The following is a 19,107-nucleotide window of genomic DNA, read 5'->3' as shown; positions in this document are numbered from 1 at the left end:
GTAATCTCGGTGAGACCGATTACACAAACTCGGTGAGACCGAGTTTGGTAATTAGCTAACCAGAGAGTTGGTCAGGCAAACTCGGTGGGACCGATTTGCTCTTTCGGTGAGACCGAGTGGAACTCGGTGAGACCGAAAAGTTACAAAGGGGAAACACTGAGTTTACATTGCAATCTCGGTGGGACCGATTCGCTCTTTCGGTGGGACCGAAAAGTTACGAAAGGGAAACAGAGAGTTTGCAAGCCCATCTCGGTGGGACCGAGATCCTTATCGGTAGAACCGAATTGCTAGGGTTTGGCAGTGACTAATGACAAGTGAAACTCGGTGGCGCCGGATAGGAAGAATCGGTAGGACCGAGTTTGGCTTAGAGTTTTGGTCATATGTGGATATGGGAAAGTAGTTGAGGGTTTTGGAGCGTATCACTAAGCACATGAAGCAAGAGGCTCATTAAGCAACACCTCATCCCTCCTTAATAGTATTGGCTTTTCCTATGGCTCAATGTGATCTTGGATCACTAAAATATAAAATGAAGAGTCTTGAGCTTTTGAGCTTGAGCCAATCCATTGTCCTTAGCATTTTGAGGGTTCCACTTTCACATCCATGCCATGCCAATCATTGAGCTTTCCTGAAATAATTATCTTGAAATAGTATTAGCTCAATGAGCTATATGTTGTTATGAATTACCAAAACCACCTAGGATAGTTGCACTTTCAGATGAGTTCTGGGTTTGATCATGTTATGCTTGTGAGAGATGTTATAGTCAACGGGTCTGAATCTTTCAGATCCATATGTACTTCGCAAATCTCTATGTCATCTTGTAGATGCAGCTACTACGCTATATTTGGAGCCATTTCAAATAACTGTTCTTCATGGAGCTATTCTAAATTGTTGCTCCATTATACGTATCCGGTATCTCTACTCAGAGCTATCCGGATAGGTGTTAAGCTTGCATCGACGTAACTCTTTACGTCGAACTCTTTATCACCTCCATAACCGAGAAACATATCCTTATTCCTCTAAGGATAATTTAGACCGCTATCTGGTGATCTACTCCTAGATTACCTTTGTACCCTCTTGCCAGATATATGGCAAGGCACATTTCAGGTGCGGTACATAGCATGGCATACCGTATAGAGCCTATGACAAAAGCATAGGGGACGACCTTCGTCCTTCCTCTTTCTTCTGCCGTGGTCGAGCTTTAAGTCTTAACTTCATACCTTACAACTCAGGCAAGAACTCCTTCTTTGACTGATCCATCTTGAACACCTTCAAGATCATGTCAAGGTATGTGCTCATTTGAAAGTACCATTAAGCGTTTTGATCTATCCTTATAGATCTTGATGCTCAATGTTCAAGTAGCTTAATCCAGGCTTTCCATTGAAAAACACTTTCCAAATAACCCTATATGCTTTCCAGAAATTCTATATCATTTCTGATCAACAATGTGTCAACAACATATACTCATCAGAAATTCTATAGTGCTCCCACTCACTTCTTTGGAAATACAAGTTTCTCATAAACTTTGTATACACCCAAAATCTTTGATCATCTCATCAAAGCATACATTCCAACTCCGAGATGCTTACTCCAGTCCTTAGAAGGATTGCCGGAGCTTTGCATACTTATTAGCATCTTTCAAGATTGACAAAACCTTCCGGTTTGTATCACATACAACCTTTCCTCAAAAAAACATCGAGGAAACAATGTTTTGACATCCTATCTGTAAGATTTCATAAATAATGCAGTAATCGCTAATATAATTCCAACAGACTCTTAGCATCGCTACGAGTGAGAAAGTCTCATCATAGTCAACTCCTTGAACTTGTCGGAAAACATCTTAACGACAAGTCGAGCTTTCTTAATGGTGACATCTACCATCATTGTCCGTCTTCCTTTTAAAATCCATCTGTACTCAACAGCCTCACGACCATCGAGCTGTTCTGTCAAAGTCTACACTTTGTTTCCATACATGGATCCTCTCTCGGATTTTATGGCCTTGAGCCATTTATCGGAATCCGGGCCCACCATCGCTTCTCCATAGCTCGTAGGTTCATTGTTGTCTAGCAACATGACTTCCAAGACAGGATTACGCACCACTCTGAAGTAGTACACATCCTTGTCATCCCACGAGGTTTGTTAGTGACTTGATCTGAAGTTTCATGATCACTATCATAAGCTTCCACTTCAATTGGTGTAGGTGCCACAGGAACAACTTCCTGTGCCCTGCCACACACTAGTTGAAGAGACGGTTCAATAACCTCATCAAGTCTCCACCATCCTCCCACTCAATTCTTTCGAGAGAAACTTTTTCTCGAGAAAGGACCCGATTCTAGAAAAAATCCCTTATTGCTTTCGGATCTGAGACAGGAGGTATACCCAACTGTTTTGGGTGTCCTATGAAGATGCATTTATCCGCTTCGGGTTCGAGCTTATCAGCCTGAAACTTTTTCACATAAGCGTCGCAGCCCCAAACTTCTAAGAAATGACAGCTTAGGTTTCTCTAAACCATAGTTCATATGGTGTCATCTCATCGGAATTACGTGGTGCCCTATTTAAAGTGAATGTGGTTGTCTCTAATGCCTAACCCATAAACTATCGTGGTAATTCGAAGAGACATCATGGTATGCATCATATCCAATGGGGTGCAGTTATGATGTTCGGACACACCATCACACTATGGTGTTCTAGGCTGTATTAGTTGTGAAACAATTTCCACAATGTCTTAATTCTGTGCCAAACTCGTAATTCAGATATTCATCTCTATGATCATATCATAGATATTTTATCCTCTTGTCACGACGATCTTTCAATTTCACCCTGAAATTACTTGAACCTTTCAATAATTCAGACTCGTGATTCATCAAGTAAATATACTCAACATCTACTCAAATCATCTATGAAGTAAGAACATAACGATATCCACTACATGCCTCAGCACTCATTGGACTGCACACATCAAAATGTATTACTTCCAACAAGTTGCTTTCTAGTTCCATTTTACTGAAACCGAGGCTTTCAGTCATCTTGCCCATGTGGTATGATTTGCATGTCTCAAGTGATTCAAAATCAAGTGAGTACAAAACGGTCCATTTGCATGGAGTTTCTTCATGCATATATACCAATAGACATGGTTCGCATGTCTCAAACTTTTCAAAAATGAGTGAGTCCAAAGATCCATCAACATGGAGCTTCTTCATGCGTTTTATACCGATATGACTTAAGTGGCAGTGCCACAAGTAGGTGGTACTATCATTACTATCCTATATCTTTTGGCATGAACATGTGTATCACTACGATCGAGATTCAATAAACCATTCATTTTAGGTGTAAGACCATTGAAGGTATTATTCAAATAAACAGAGTAACCATTATTCTCCTTAAATGAATAACTGTATCACGATAGACATAATCCAATCATGTCTATGGTCAACGCAAACACCAAATAACAATTATTTAGGTTTTAATACCAATCTCGATGGTAGAGGGAGCGTGCGATGCTTGATCATATCAACCTTGGAAACACTTCCAACACATATCGTCAGCTCACCTTTAGCTAGTCTCCGTTTATTCCGTAGCTTTTATTTCGAGTTACTAACACTTAGCAACCGAACCGGTATCTAATACCCTGGTGCTACTAGGAGTACTAGTAACGTACACATTAACATAATGTATATCCAATATACTTCTATCGACAGTCTTCTCATCTACCAAGTATCTAGGGTAATTCTGCTCCAGTGGCTGTTCCCCTTTATTACAGAAGCACTTAGTCTCGGGCTTGGGTTCAACTTTGGATTTCTTCACTTGAGCAGCAACTGACTTGTCGTTTCATGAAGTATCCCTTTCTTGCCCTTGCCCTTCTTGAAACTAGTGGTTTCACCAACCATCAACAATTGATGCTCCTTCTTGATTTCTACTTTTGTGGTGTCAGACATCGCGAATATCTCAAGGATCATCATATATGTCCCTGATATATTATAGTTCATCATGAAGCTCTAGCAGCTTGGTGGTAATGACTTCGGAGAAACATCACTATCTTATCTGGAAGATCAACTCCCACTCGATTCAAATGATTGTTGTACTCAGACAATCTGAGCACAAGCTCAACAATTGAGCTTTTCTCCCTTAGTTTGCAGGCTAAGAAAATCGTCGGAGGTCTTATACCTCTTGACGTGGGCACGTGCCTGAAATTCCAATTTCAGCCCTCGAAACATCTCATATGTTTCGTGACGTTTCAAAACCGTCTTTGGTGCCTCAACTCTAAACCGTTTAACTGAACTATCACGTAGTTATCAAAACGTGTATGTCAGATGTTCGCAACATCCACAGACAACGTTCGAGGTTCAGCACACTGAGCGGTACATTAAGGACATAATCCTTCTAAGAAGCAATGAGGACAATCCTCAGTTTACGGACCTAGTCCGCATAATTGCTACTATCAACTTTCAACTAAATTTTCTCTAGGAACATATCTAAACAGTAGAACTGAAGCGCGAGCTACGACATAATTTGCGAAGACCTTTTGACTATGTTCAGGATAATTAAGTTCATCTTATGAACTCCCACTCAGATAGACATCCCTCTAGTCATCTAAGTGATTACATGATCCGAGTCAACTAGGCCGTGTCCGATCATCACGTGAGACGGACTAGTCAACATCGGTGAACATCTTCATGTTGATCGTATCTACCATACGACTCATGCTCGACCTTTCGGTCTTCTGTGTTCCGAGGCCATGTCTGTACACATGCTAGGCTCGTCAAGTCAACCTAAGTGTTTCGCGTGTGTAAATCTGTCTTACACCCGTTGTATGTGAATGTTAGAATCTAACACCCGATCATCACGTGGTGCTTTGAAACAACGAACTGTCGCAACGGTGCACAGTTAGGGGGAACACTTTCTTGAAATTTTAATGAGGGATCATCTTATTTACTACCGTCGTTCTAAGCAAATAAGATGTATAAACATGATAAACATCACATGCAATCAAATAGTGACATGATATGGCCAATATCATATTGCTCCTTTTGATCTCCATCTTCGGGGCTCCATGATCATCATCGTCACCGGCATGACACCATGATCTCCATCATCATGATCTCCATCATCGTGTCTTCATGAAGTTGTCTCATCAACTATTACTTCTACTACTACAGCTAACGGTTAGCAATAAAGTAAAGTAATTACATGACGTTTAAGTTGACACGCAGGTCATAAATAAATAAAGACAACTCCTATGGCTCCTGCCGGTTGTCATACTCATCGACATGCAAGTCGTGATTCCTATTACAAGAACATGATCAATCTCATACATCACATATATCATTCATCACATCCTTTTGGCCATATCACATCACATAGCATACCCTGCAAAAACAAGTTAGACGTCCTCTAATTGTTGTTTGCATGTTTTACGTGGCTGCTATGGGTTTCTAGCAAGAACGTTTCTTACCTACGCAAAAACCACAACGTGATATGCCAATTGCTATTTACCCTTCCTAAGGACCCTTTTCATCGAATCCGATCCGACTAAAGTGGGAGAGACAGACACCCGCTAGCCACCTTATGCAACTAGTGCATGTCAGTCGGTGGAACCAGTCTCACGTAAGAGTACATGTAAGGTCGGCCCGGGCCGCTTCATTCCACAATGCCACCGAATCAAGATTGGACTAGTAACGGTAAGCATATTGAACAAAATCAACGCCCACAACTACTTTGTGTTCTACTCGTGCATAGAAACTACGCATAGACCTAGCTCTGATACCACTGTTGCGGAACGAAGCATAAATTCAAAATTTTCCTACGTGTCACCAAGATCTATCTATGGAGTCATCTAGCAACGAGGGAGGAGTGGATCTACATACCCTTGTAGATCGCGCGCGGAAGCGTTCAAGAGAACGAGGTTGATGAAGTCGTACTCGTCGTGATTCAAATCACCGATGATCCTAGCGCCGAACGGACAGCACCTCCGCGTTCAACACACGTACGGAGCAGCGACGTCTCCTCCTTCTTGATCTAGCAAGGGGGGAGGAGAGGTTAATGGAGATCCAGCAGCACAACGGCGTGGTGGTGGAAGTAGCGGGATTCCAACAGGGCTTCGCTAAGCGCTGCGGGAGGAGGGAGATGTGTCACGGGAGGGAGAGGGAGGTGCCAGGCCTTAGGTATGGTTGCCCTCCCTTCCCCCCACTATATATAGGGCCAAGGGAGAGGGGGGAGGCGCAGCCTTGGCCCTTCCTCCAAGGAAGGGTGCGGCCAGGGGAGGAGTCCCTCCTCCCCAAGGCACCTCGGAGGTGCCTTCCCCTTTTAGGACTCTTCCTTTCCCCTCTTCTCTTGGCGCATGGGCCTCTTGGGGCTGGTGCCCTTGGCCCATATAGGCCAAGGCGCACCCCCTACAGCCCATGTGGCCCCCGGGGCAGGTGGCCCCATCCGGTGGACCCCCGGGACCCTTCCGGTGGTCCCGGTACAATACCGGTGACCCCGAAACTTGTCCCGATGGCCAAAATAGCACTTCCTATATATAATTCTTTACCTTCGGACCATTCCGGAACTCCTCGTGACGTACGGGATCTCATCCGGGACTCCGAAAAACTTTCGGGTTACCGCATACTAATATCTCTATAACCCTAGCGTCACCGAACCTTAAGTGTAGACCCTACGGGTTCGGGAGACATGCAGACATGACCGAGATGACTCTCCGGTCAATAACCAACAGCGGGATCTGGATACCCATGTTGGCTCCCACATGTTCCACGATGATCTCATCGGATGAACCACGATGTCAAGGACTTAATCAATCCCGTATACAATTCCCTTTGTCTAGCGGTACGATACTTGCCCGAGATTCGATCGTCGGTATCCTGATACCTTGTTCAATCTCGTTACCGGCAAGTCTCTTTACTCGTTCCGTAACACATCATCCCGTGATCAACTCCTTGATCACATTGTGCACATTATGATGATGTCCTACCGAGTGGGCCCAGAGATACCTCTCCGTCACACGGAGTGACAAATCCCAGTCTTGATTCGTGCCAACCCAACAGACACTTTCGGAGATACCTGTAGTGTATCTTTATAGCCACCCAGTTACGTTGTGACGTTTGGCACACCCAAAGCACTCCTACGGTATTCGGGAGTTGCACAATCTCATGGTCTAAGGAAATGATACTTGACATTAGAAAAGCTTTAGCATACGAACTACACGATCTTGTGCTAGGCTTAGGATTGGGTCTTGTCCATCACATCATTCTCCTAATAATGTGATCCCGTTATCAACGACATCCAATGTCCATGGTCAGGAAACCGTGACCATCTATTGATCAACGAGCTAGTCAACTAGAGGCTTACTAGGGACATGGTGTTGTCTATGTATCCACACATGTATCTGAGTTTCCTATCAATACAATTCTAGCATGGATAATAAACGATTTATCATGAACAAGGAAATATAATAATAACTATTTATTATTGCCTCTAGGGCATATTTCCAACATGGGCGAGGTGCAGCAAGAGCTCCAGGCTCTCGTGTCGAAGCATGAGGCGTTGGAGCGTGACTCGAAGACGCGAGAGTCCGAGCTTGCCGCCGCCCGTGAAAGTGCAAGAGTGCCAAGGCCGAAGCACAGAAGGCCCTCCAGGAGATTGATGCGATGAGGAAGATAGCGGCGGGTAAGGCATTCTATATGCAAAGCAAGCATGTGAAAGTAAATTACCGATTACTTACCCAATTTCGGAGCTCTCCAGGAGCATTCGCAAATTTGCCCCGCAGCGTGTCGGATGCCACACAGTTTTACCAGGCCGAGGAGGGAAGCTCAACGGAGAAGTTGTTCTGGTCTCAGTATACTGGGACCGAACACCCGATGCCTCTGAGCGACCAGCTAAAGCAGCTGGTCGAGCTGCACAAGGCGACCGAACAGGCCATGAAGGGCCTTATAGTCCGGCTGTGGCCTGGCGACGCCCTTCCGAACAGCTACTTCGCCCTGGTGAGGCGGCTTGTGGATGCCTGCCCACGGCTGGAGGTCGTCAAGTGGTCCGTCTGCATCGAAGGTGCACACCGGGCTTTCGCCCGTGTGAAGGTGCAGTGGGCCAAGCTAGACGCTGTGAAGCTGATCAAGGAAGGGCCGCCGCAGGGCAAGGAGCATCGCACCCCCGAGATTTATTATGAGGGTGTCTTGAAGGGTGCCCGTCTTGTAGCAGACAAATATTCAAAGGATGTAATATTTGAGTAAACTTGCTCGTGTGATCCTGTATGATGAAAACTTGTTTCATATGCGCTATGCAATGCTTGTGTGAATTTAAAATATTACCTTCTGTTTGGCTGTTTATCCAATCTGAGAGATGGCTAGTCCTCGGCTTCTGCCCCCATGCCACGAGTGCTGGGGTGTTCGGGATAAACCTGAGCACTCTTGTTCCCATGTTTGGGTCCTTCGAGGGAGGTGCTCAGCACAACGAATAAGGCAACCGGACTAATAATGCTTTATCACTCTCACTTAGCCATAGAATTCTATAATTTTAAATTTCGGCGAAGCCCCTGGTGTTCGGAAGGCCGAATTCGGGGCGCGATACACGCCTTTAAGCCGGACAGGGCCGGCCGCTTGCTGTAAGCGGCATAAGTCTTTAGAGACTCGAAAACCTCGCCGAACAGCGACCAGTCTCTCGCCTTATCATGACAGTCAGTTTTAGCTTTCTCTACTGAGGTGTTTTAGCCCAGTAGAACCGGGGCACAATCGCAGTAGTTCTCCTAGCGCTACCTTAGCCGATAGAGCGGAACGTAAGGTACCAAAACATAGGAGCCGGGCAAACCCAACATTTGACCAAAGACATGATTCGAAGCTGATGCATATAATGCTATAAGTTCGGGGTGCCGCACTTGTGAAAGTGTTCGGACTTTTCACACCATATTGTGGGTACGTAAGCCCCTAGTGTATTGGCCGTACCAAAGTGTACGGTTGCAAGGCGTTATTAATGAACATATATATATATAACAAGAATGCAATAATAGTCATAATGTTATGCGTTGTTTATTCAAAAAGTTGCGTTAAAGTAGAATGATACAGATGGTGCGATAAGCAAAGAGTAGGACTAGGTCCCTTCCAAGGGCAAGCTGAGGAACAATATTAAATCAAATATTTCGCTCGTTAATGTAATCCACCTGGAAATTCCATGGTGTGACATAGCTTTCTGCCTCCTTGGTTGCTGCATCATGTGTTCGGTAATAGTGCTGCCGGACAGGGTTTCCAGAGATTAAGGTCCTGAAAAAGAGAAAAATAACCAAACGGGAAGCCCCTAGTGCGGTTTAAGCCGCGTCTTGGGGCGTTCCGCAGTTGTGTCTCCCTCCCCATCTGTGCCCATGGTATTTTTAATGCGTAATGATGTACGCGTGACACAAGTTTCGCCGTTTGGCTAGGACTGGGGTGGGGGCTGCATTGCTACGCGAGCTCAGATCGCGCCAGTCGGTCTAGTTGCCGGTTGCTCCGAGCACGCTTGAAGGTGTCCGGGTCTTGAAACGCCGAACTGGTGGATTGCCTTGAGAGGTTGCTTTGCGCTTCTACTGCGAGGGCTGCGGTGTGCTCCTCCGTTCGAAGAGAGCGCTCTGTGTTTCCATTGATTGTAATTACCCCGCGAGGTCCTGGCATCTTGAGCTTGAGGTATGCATAATGCGGTACCGCATTGAATCTCGCAAATGCGGTTCGCCCGAGCAGTGCATGATAACCACTGCGGAACGGGACTATATCGAAGATTAACTCTTCGCTTCGGAAGTTATCCGGGGATCCGAAGACCACTTCCAGTGTAATTGAGCCTATGCAATGGGCCTCTACGCCTGGAATGACGCCTTTAAAGGTCGTTTTTGTGGGTTTGATCCTTGAGGGATCTATACCCATTTTGCGCACTGTGTCCTGATAAAGTAGGTTCAGGCTGCTGCCGCCATCCATAAGGACTTGAGTGAGGTGAAATCTGTCAATGATTGGGTCCAGAACCAGTGCGGCGAATCCGCCATGATGGATACTAGTGGGATGGTCCCTGCAATCAAAAGTGATCAGATAGGAAGACCATGGATTGAACTTTGGGGCGACTGGCTCCAACGCATATACGTCCCTGAGCGCACGCTTCCGCTCCCTCTTGGGGATGTGGGTTGCGTATATCATGTTCAGCGTCCGCACTTGTGGGGGAAACCTCTTCTGTCCTCCGGTGTGTGGCTGCCGGGGCTCCTCCTCGTCATCGCTATGTGGCCCCTTGTCCTTGTTTTCGGTAATTAACTTGCCGACCTGCTTGAACACCCAACAATCCCTGTTGGTGTGGTTGGCTGGCTTTTCTGGGGTGCCGCGTATTTGACACGAGCGATCGAGTATACGGTCCAAGCTGGACGGACCCGACGTACTTTGTCTGAATGGCTTTTTCTGCTGACCGGGTTTAGAGCCTTTGAATCCGGCATTGATTGCCGTATCCTCGGTATTATTGCTGTTAATGCGACGCTTATGTTTGTTGCGACGTGACCTGCTATTGCCGTCCTTGGTATCCGAAGTACCATGGTTCTTTGATATGTTATTACTGCGAGCCAGCCAGCTGTCTTCTCCCGCACAAAAGCGGGTCATGAGTGTCGTGAGGGCTGCCATAGATTTCGGCTTTTCCTGACCAAGGTGCCGGGCTAGCCATTCGTCGCAGATGTTGTGTTTGAAAGCCGCTAGGGCTTCTGCATCCGGACAGCCGATGATTTGATTTTTCGTTGTTAGGAACCGAGTCCAGAATTGTCTGGCCGATTCTTCTGGCTGCTGAATTATGTGGCTCAAGTCATCAGCATCCGGTGGCCGCACATAAGTGCCCTGAAAGTTGTCGAGGAATGCGGCTTCCAGATCTTCTCAACAGCTAATGGACTCTGCTGGCAGGCTGTTAAGCCAATGCCGCGCTGGTCCCTTAAGCTTTAGTGGGAGGTATTTGACGGCGTGTAAGTCATCACCGCGGGGCATGTGGATGTGGAGGAGGAAATCCTCGATCCATACCGCGGGATCTGTTGTGCCGTCGTATGATTCAATATTTACAGGTTTGAAACCTTCTGGGATTTGATGATCCATTACTTCGTCTGTGAAGCATAAGGGGTGTGCGGCGCCTCTGTACTGGGCTATATCGCGATGCAGCTCAAATGGGTCTTGCCCGCTGTGTTCGGCCCGGCCGGATTTATTTTTACTGTATCCGGTGTGATGTTTATCGCCTCGCATAGTGGCGCGCCCTCGTGATCCGTAGATCGATCTTGCATGCTTTGCTTTGTCCTCCAATATGTCTCGCAGGTCCGGCGTATCTCCCCATGCCTTTTTATTTGAATGGCGTCAGGGTGCAGGCTGAGTTTTTGGCTGGAATGCCTCTCTATCGCGGCCACGAGGTGGCCGATCAGCCGCGTCATACGCTTCTTCCTCCAGTCGGGGTAGCAACCTGCATTTTGGGTAACTCTTGGAGGGGCGCTCGAGTTTATATTCCTCGGCCGCGAGGACATCAGTCCATCTATCAGCTAGCAGATCTTGATCATCTTGAAGCTGCTGCTGCTTTTTCTTAAGGCTATTTGTCGTGGCTATAAGCCGGCGTTTAAAGCGCTCTTGTTCGACGGGATCCTCTGGAACGGCGAATTCGTCGTCGCCAAGGCTTGCCTCCTCTTCGGAGGGGGGCATGTAATTATCATCCTCCGCCTCTCCATCTGCCGCTCGCTCAGGAGGGCTGGCTCCTCCATCCTCCTGCTCTAAATCTTGCCGGAGGGGATTGTTGTTGTCTTCGGCACTATCCGGAGTGTTAGTATCTCCTGTGCCGGTATCACCACTTTTGCTTTGGCGGGACTTAGAGCGGCGCCGCTGACGTTGGCGCTTGGGTTGCTTCTTGAAGGGGTCATCCTCCGCTATCTCGTCGCCATTGCCTTCTTTGGGTGTATCCACCATGTATATATCGTATGATGAGGTGGCTGTCCAGTGCCCTGTGGGCAGTGGTTCCTCTTCGTTTCCCGCATCGTCGTCCATACCGTCGATGTCTTCGGAGTCGAAATCGAGCATGTCGGTTAAGTCATCGACAGTGGCTACTAAGTGGGTGGTGGTGGGTCGTGGATTTCTTCATCGTCCGCATCCCAGTCCTACCGGACATAGTTCGGCCAGGATCCTCCTGACAAGGAGAGAGACCTTAATGAGTTCAGTATGTCGCCAAAGGGCGAGTGCTGAAAAATATCCGTGGAGGTAAACTTCATGATCGACGCCCAATCGGATTCGATAGGAACGGGCGCAGGCGGCTCGGAGTCCGTGGCCAGAGAAGGATCCGGCAGTTTAACAACACGGCTCTTACAAGGTAAGGTCGATGTTTGGCTCGATTGCCGCTGAGGGTAAGGCCTCCATGGCGGGGTCCATCCACCCGTCCATGGACGGTGCAGCTGGCTCTGAATTGAGGGTCGGAGCGGCTGCCTATGCGATTTCCTGAACATTGTCCGATGATAGAGCTAAATCGTACTCATCGTGACCACGTGATGCACAAGGCAGAGACTCGAATCCGTCGAAGATCAAGTCTCCACGGATATCGGCTGTATAGTTTAAGCTTCCAAACCTGACCTGGTGGCCAGGGGCGTAACTTTTAATCTGCTCCAGATGGCCAAGCGAATTGGCCCGCAGTGCAAAGCCGCCGAACACGAAGATCTGTCCGGGGAGAAAAGTCTCACCCTGGACTGCATCGCTATCGATGATAGTAGGAGCCATCAAGCCTAACGGCGACGACACAGTGAAACTCTCAATGAAAGCACCAATGTCGGTGTCAAAACTGGTGGATCTCGGGTAGGGGGTCCCGAACTGTGCGTCTAAGGCGTATGGTAACAGGAGGCAGGGAACACGATGTTTTACCCAGGTCCGGGCCCTCTTGATGGAGGTAAACCCTACGTCCTGCTTGATTAATATTGATGATATGGGTAGTACAAGAGTAGATCTACCACGAGATCGGAGAGGCTAAACCCTAGAAGCTAGCCTATGGTATGATTGCATGTTGTCCTACGGACTAAAACCCTCCGGTTTATATAGACACCGGAGAGATTAGGGTTACACAAGGTCGGTTACAAAGGGGGAGATACACATATCCGTATTGCCTAGCTTGCCTTCCACGCCAAGTAGAGTCCCATCCGGACACGAGACGAAATCTTCAATCTTGTATCTTCATAGTCTAACAGTCCGGCCCATGGAGATAGTCCGGCTGTCCGGAGACCCCCTAATCCAGGACTCCCACAGCGGCGCCATCTTTGGTGTCGTTCACCTTCTTGGAGGCGTTGCTGAGGAGTCCAGTTCACCCAAATCCCTTGAGAGTGTCTTCGGGCAAAAGCCCAAGATCTTGTTTTGCTAGATCGGACGACGACGGCGTCAGGTTCGTCGCCACCTTCTTGGAGGCGTCGTCTTGGAGACCATGGCTATTGGTGGTATCCGACGGCTTGCGTGGGTGGCGGTTGTTGGTGTGGTGTGGTTGATGTTGATGGTGTTGCGGCCGGCTTGGGTGTCGACGGTGGGTTTTTGTCTTCGGCGATGTTCGTGCTCGAGCGCTTCTTGGTGTGTCTTTGCTAGGCGGTGCCCTGCGATTTCGTCGGTGGCACACAGGTGTCGTGGAGTCGTCTCGGCCTCGCGTGTCCTTTCGAATCTACCCCCAACACAGGTGGTGTTGTGGCATTGTACAGTCTCGGATGCGCGGTGCCTTTCGATTGCGTTGACAGTGGAGTGTCGTGATTTGGTCTGCTTGGTGATGCCCCTCACGATGCCGGTGGCACACAGGTGGCGTGGCGTCGTCTCGGCCTCGTGTGACCCTTCGAATGTGCCCCGTGACGCAGGTGGTGTCCCGTCGTTGTGCAGTCTCGGTTGTGTGGAGCCTTTCAATTACGTCGACGGTGCAGTGTCTTGGTTTAGTCTCGGCTGGCCGATGTCGTTCGATTACACCGGCAGTGCTCTCTGTTGTGTTGTGTTGTGTTTCCCTCCTTATTCTCTCCTGTTGTGTGTGGCGTCTTGTGTGTCGTCGGTATGTTGTGTTGTTTTTTATCTCTCCTCCCTTGTATCCCCTGTACCCCTGGTTCACTTGAACCTATCTTGCGACAGGCTGCAAAGCCTTATAGGCAAATGAATACAATTCAGGTGGGGGAGCCCCTCCCCCCCTGCGTCAAAATTCAAAAATAAAAATATCCATAGAAGAGACGGTGAAGAAACCCATCCACAGTACAAGCTTAATGATCATTGAGCAAAAGTGTAACCCTGGCTATGCATATTCACTCATGGACTGCTCTTTGATATTCTACTTGCATTCTAAGCCACACTACAACATAGTACCATTAGAAAATTTCTCCTATCATAGAACTTACATTATGCATCAGTAAATTATACTCCCTCCGTTCCAAAATAGATGACTTAACTTTGTACTAATTTTAATACAAAGTTAGTACAAAATTGGGTCATCTATTTTAGAATGAAGGGAGTATAATTTAAAGTTAATTGTACACTTCATTTTTTCCTACTCCCTCCTCTACAAAATAAGTGTCGTCGTTTTAGTTCAAAATTTAATTGACATGCTTGACTGATCCGGCATCAGCTTACCAGAAACATCCGGATCCCACATGAGCCCTATTTTGTGAACTGCCGAGAGTGAGCCTAAGTGTGTGTGTGCGGGGTCGATTGGAGAACGGGCATTGATAGGCGCTGGTGCACCGGCCCAAATTTGGGCCGGTCGCACCGCAGCTGCACAATTAGCGCGTCATCGACCGTCTGTTTTGCCAGCTGGCCCACGCCCTTCATTGACTTCGTCTTCCACCACCGCGATCCCTCTCTGTGAGTAGTTTCCTGCCCCGTCGGCTGCAGACCTCGAAGCAGGTCGCGCCTCGCATGACCCCTCCCCCCGCAGTGCAGTTAGGCGCCTTCCCCTCATCGCCGGTCGTCGCCCGGCTCCATCGGAACGTCGTCGCTCCCTCCCCCCAGCAGCCTCTCCACGCTGTGCAGCACGCGTCCGTCGTCGACAATCACCGCCAACGCTCGCCCCTCGATGGTGTTGTCCATCCCCTCACCCCCCCTCCAGAAAACAATGGCAACGACGTTGTGGTTCGCATCAAAAACAACGGTTGTAGCAAAAAAATGCGCTGCTTCCAGCAAACTTGAAAACACTGGTATCAAAAAATGGGGAAAATGGACCTTGTTGAAGCAAAAATCAAAGATGCCGGTGGTAGCAAAAAATGAAGCTCGTTCCAGCAAATCAAAAAGCCTGTGGTAGCAAAAATGCAAAAATTTGGCGTTGTACCAACAAAACCAAATAAAACGATGGTAGCAAAAAATGTTGATGGTTCCAACAAAAAAATATTATGGTGGTAGCAAAAAGAGTAAAATTGGGCATGATTCCAACAAAACCAAAAAATGATGGTAGCAAAAAATGTTGATGGTTCCAGCAAAAAAATATTATGGTGGTAGCAAAAAGAGTAAAATTGGGCATGATTCCAACAAAACCAAAAAAATGATGGTAGCAAAAAATGTTGATTGTTCTAGCAAATACCTATTACGGTGGTAGCAAAAAACTGAAAATTGGACGATGATGGTTCCATCAAATCAAAACGCCTGTAGTAGCACAATTAGGCGTTGGTTCGAACATCTGGTCGCCGTGGTTGTAGCACTTGTCGGGGCACGGTCATCCACCCCGTTGCCTGCCCGTGGTCGTGGTCACCCACCCGTCGCAGCTCCTCTGTCCACCGGTTGCAGCTCCGGCGAGACCGTGTGCAACTCCGGCCAGGCTGGTTGCAGCTGTTCCCGTCCACCAGGTGCAGATCCCCGGTGTGCTTCCTCCTTCGCCCAGCGCCGACCCGTGGTCCATCACACGGGGGCGTCGGGGAGCAGGAAGGGGAGGGCCGACGAGCAGAGGTGAAGATAGGTGAAGAAAGGAGCAGGGGATGCCTCGCCGGTGGGGGCCTCGCCGGAGAAACCGTGGCATTGGCCGGAGCTAGGTTCATGGAGAGAGGCGAGTGGGGATGGATATGTGCGAGAGATGCTGAGGAGAGAGGCGAGCAGGGGATGAAAGGATAAGACACGGCTGGTTGAGATATAAAAGGTGTGTGCGGGCCCTGTGGCCGCGTGGCACGTACGTGGTCGCTCGCGACCGGCCGAGAGTTCGACCAGTGCGCCGCAGCCAAACGTTTACCTTGGAGAATAGGTACATAGAAATTGGTGTTGGTATCACTGTGGCCAAAATGACCCCATCCTCATGGGCGACCACTAAAATTCTCCTAAGAAATACTCCTCCGTCCCAAAATAAGTGACTCAAAAATGACAAAGTTGAGTCATTTTTGAGTCACTTATTTTGGGACGGAGGGAGTACTAGCACTGCGCCTTATGATAAACACTTGATCAAGAAAAAATATACTAGTTGGAGACATCCTTGTAACTTGTATTACTAGTAATAATGTACGTGTAATGCACGTTTATATTAGGTAGGATATTAGTTGCACGTTATATTAGGTAAGATATATCTGTTGCACGTTGGTATTTGATAAGACATCAATTACTTTTTCACGGAAATGGTAGGATATTAATTACACAACAGATTTCAAGGGATAGCGTTAAGTCAAAACGTGTTTATAACCAATGGCAGTGGTGGTTAATTAGACTGTTAAACATGTTTGGTGCTCAACATTGGAATGATTTGAACCGCTAGATAACATGATTTGACGGTTGAGATGGTTTAGATCTGCCCATTTAAGTCTTTTTATATTGGTATAGATATAGATAACTGCATTTGTAGTTTTGAGGTTATACAGCACAGAGGCAGGGTTGAGACACTTTCAGCACCGATTTTACCATCAGGAAAGCACTGTTTATGTGTGCTACACAGAAGTGAACTGAACGAGCGTATTACATCTGTTCATTCAGGTTCAGAGGAAACCAACCGGAATACTAGTTATTTTGAAGAATTTTGACACAGTACCACTCCCTCCGTTCCAAATTACTCGTCGTGGTTTTAGTTCAAATTTGAACTAAAACAGTGCTACAAAACGGAGGGAGTACCATTTATAAGCTACAAAATCGAAGCAATGAAGAACACACTAGCTAAAACTGGCAGGTCATTTCACATGCTTGGGGTAGGATACATATTCTCTTTATACTCCTGAATGTAACCAATGTTCAGGATACTCTGTCCAAGCAATGGCCAGCCCACTGGAACAGAACATCAAGCAAACAACTGCTGTTTCGACAGACAGAACCGGGAATGGCATGAGATTTTGATCAATCGTTGCCATCGCTTCCTAGATGTTCTGGTGCGTTATTTAGGAATTGTGGGTGATGCAACCAATAATATTGCAGGTACGGTGTGGAAGCCTGCAGCATTTCCTGAACCTGTAAAATCTGAAGACACCAAGCAATTTGTAGCATCAGTATGTTGAGCACTCCAGTATGTTTGATAGACTTGCGTGATTGCAACATAACTAGGCAAAGTAGGGATGGTTTCAACAGAATATGTGCACTGAACATCAAACATACCGGCACTGGACGGAACTGAAGAAGAGCACACTATCAGACAAGCAATCTCAACTGCTCGTTCGTCCAGGTTCAGAGACAGCTAGCCAGATGACAGTCGAATGATAATTCAAGCTCAGATTCAGAGCAAAACAGGCAAGAAATTTGACAAGTTGGGAACAGGCATTCAAACACAGATGAATGAGAACAGGAAGTCAAACATTTTTCATTTCCATTGCTAATGGCAACAAGACGGTACCATCACATTAGGCATACCACATCCACCATGACAAGAACAACACGGGCACAGTCTGAAACCCTACTACTAGCACGCACACACTTCCGCCGACGAACTCAGCCTAACAAGGATCTAACACACGACGCATGGATTACAGATCGCGACCTAGGCCCTCTCCCCACGGATGCGGCGGGCAAGCTGGATGTCCTTGGGCATGATGGTGACGCGCTTGGCGTGGATGGCGCAGAGGTTGGTGTCCTCGAAGAGCCCCACCAGGTAGGACTCGGCGGCCTCCTGCAGGGCGGAGACGGCGGAGGACTGGAAGCGGAGGTCGGTCTTGAAGTCCTGGGCGATCTCCCTCACCAGGCGCTGGAAGGGGAGCTTGCGGATGAGCAGCTCGGTGCTCTTCTGGTACTTGCGGATCTCGCGGAGCGCGACGGTGCCGGGGCGGAAGCGGTGCGGCTTCTTGACGCCGCCGGTGGCCGGGGCGGACTTGCGGGCCGCCTTGGTGGCCAGCTGCTTCCTCGGCGCCTTGCCGCCGGTGGACTTCCTCGCCGTCTGCTTGGTGCGGGCCATGGAGTCGGAGATGCGCCGGGTGGTTGTTGAGGAGGGGGAGCGCTGGGAGGGTTGGGGGATTGGAGTGAGGAGGAAGAAGGGGAATGGGCGGCGTTAAATAGGGAAGGAGGGGAGCGCCGAGCAGGTGCGTGAGTTTTGCTTTTCCGGGAGAGAAGATGAGCGTGGAGCGTTGGATGTGTGGTGCCTGGACGGTTGAGATCTGGTATGGAGGTGGTGATCCGTGGGATGGTAGTTCGCGTGCTGTGATTGGTTCGCTACGAGTGAGGCGGATCGTGGAGGCGTGCGTTCCTGCTGGCGCCACTGATCTCCATGTGGTGTTGGGCTGTTGGCCCGAGATGGAACGAAATGGTCGTGGAGCAAAGGCGCGGATCATGTTTGCTCTTTGCCGCCAACATCCCAAGCAAAAATCTACTCCTTACTCCTATGTCATGTCACCAAAAGAGAAATAAAGGACCCTAAAAAAAAGAGAATTAAAGAGGGAAGTAAGAGCAACTCCAACGCGCCGACCCAAATGGACGGTTTTTTTTTTCGTTTGGGTTGGCCGTCCGCTCGGCGTCTGTCTTGTTTGAGATTTGAGTCGGCAGTGCGCCCAACTCGTCGACCCATATATGCCGGCGTGGCCGGCTGGCCGCCCTTTTTAACAAATAGCATGAATTTTGCATTATTTCACACACAAATTTTGCACAAGCAAACATATAATCCATAACCAAATAAATAGCATAGTTTTACACATGGCCGGTCGAGATTTTGGGGTCCGGGGCAAAACTAAAACTCGGGGCCCCTTTTATATAGAAATTGTAACGATGATAATGGATATGAGATTTGTAACAA

At 47.9% G+C, this 19,107-nt stretch overlaps 1 protein-coding gene across 1 annotated transcript; it reads right to left on the bottom strand.

Annotated features, from left to right (window-relative positions):
- Positions 1 to 17,664: 17,664 nt before the first annotated feature.
- LOC147992352 (histone H3.2-like) lies at positions 17,665 to 18,361 on the bottom strand. The gene has a single exon (XM_087529466.1). It carries the CDS (start codon positions 18,274 to 18,276, stop codon positions 17,866 to 17,868), a length of 411 nt encoding a protein of 136 aa, XP_087385592.1. The 5' UTR covers positions 18,277 to 18,361; the 3' UTR covers positions 17,665 to 17,865.
- Positions 18,362 to 19,107: the final 746 nt, after the last annotated feature.

Source organism: Triticum urartu, chromosome 1A (genome assembly GCF_056163025.1).
Source record: "Triticum urartu cultivar PI428250 chromosome 1A, HENAU_Tu73, whole genome shotgun sequence".
Lineage (NCBI taxonomy): Eukaryota > Viridiplantae > Streptophyta > Magnoliopsida > Poales > Poaceae > Triticum > Triticum urartu.
Note: the sequence above shows the minus strand (reverse complement) of the source record. Positions and strands in the feature narration are given on the sequence as shown.

Bases quoted from the DNA above. Each gene is read 5' to 3' on its own strand.
- LOC147992352 (XM_087529466.1), bottom strand. From the start codon at position 18,276: ATGGCCCGCACCAAGCAGACGGCGAGGAAGTCCACCGGCGGCAAGGCG.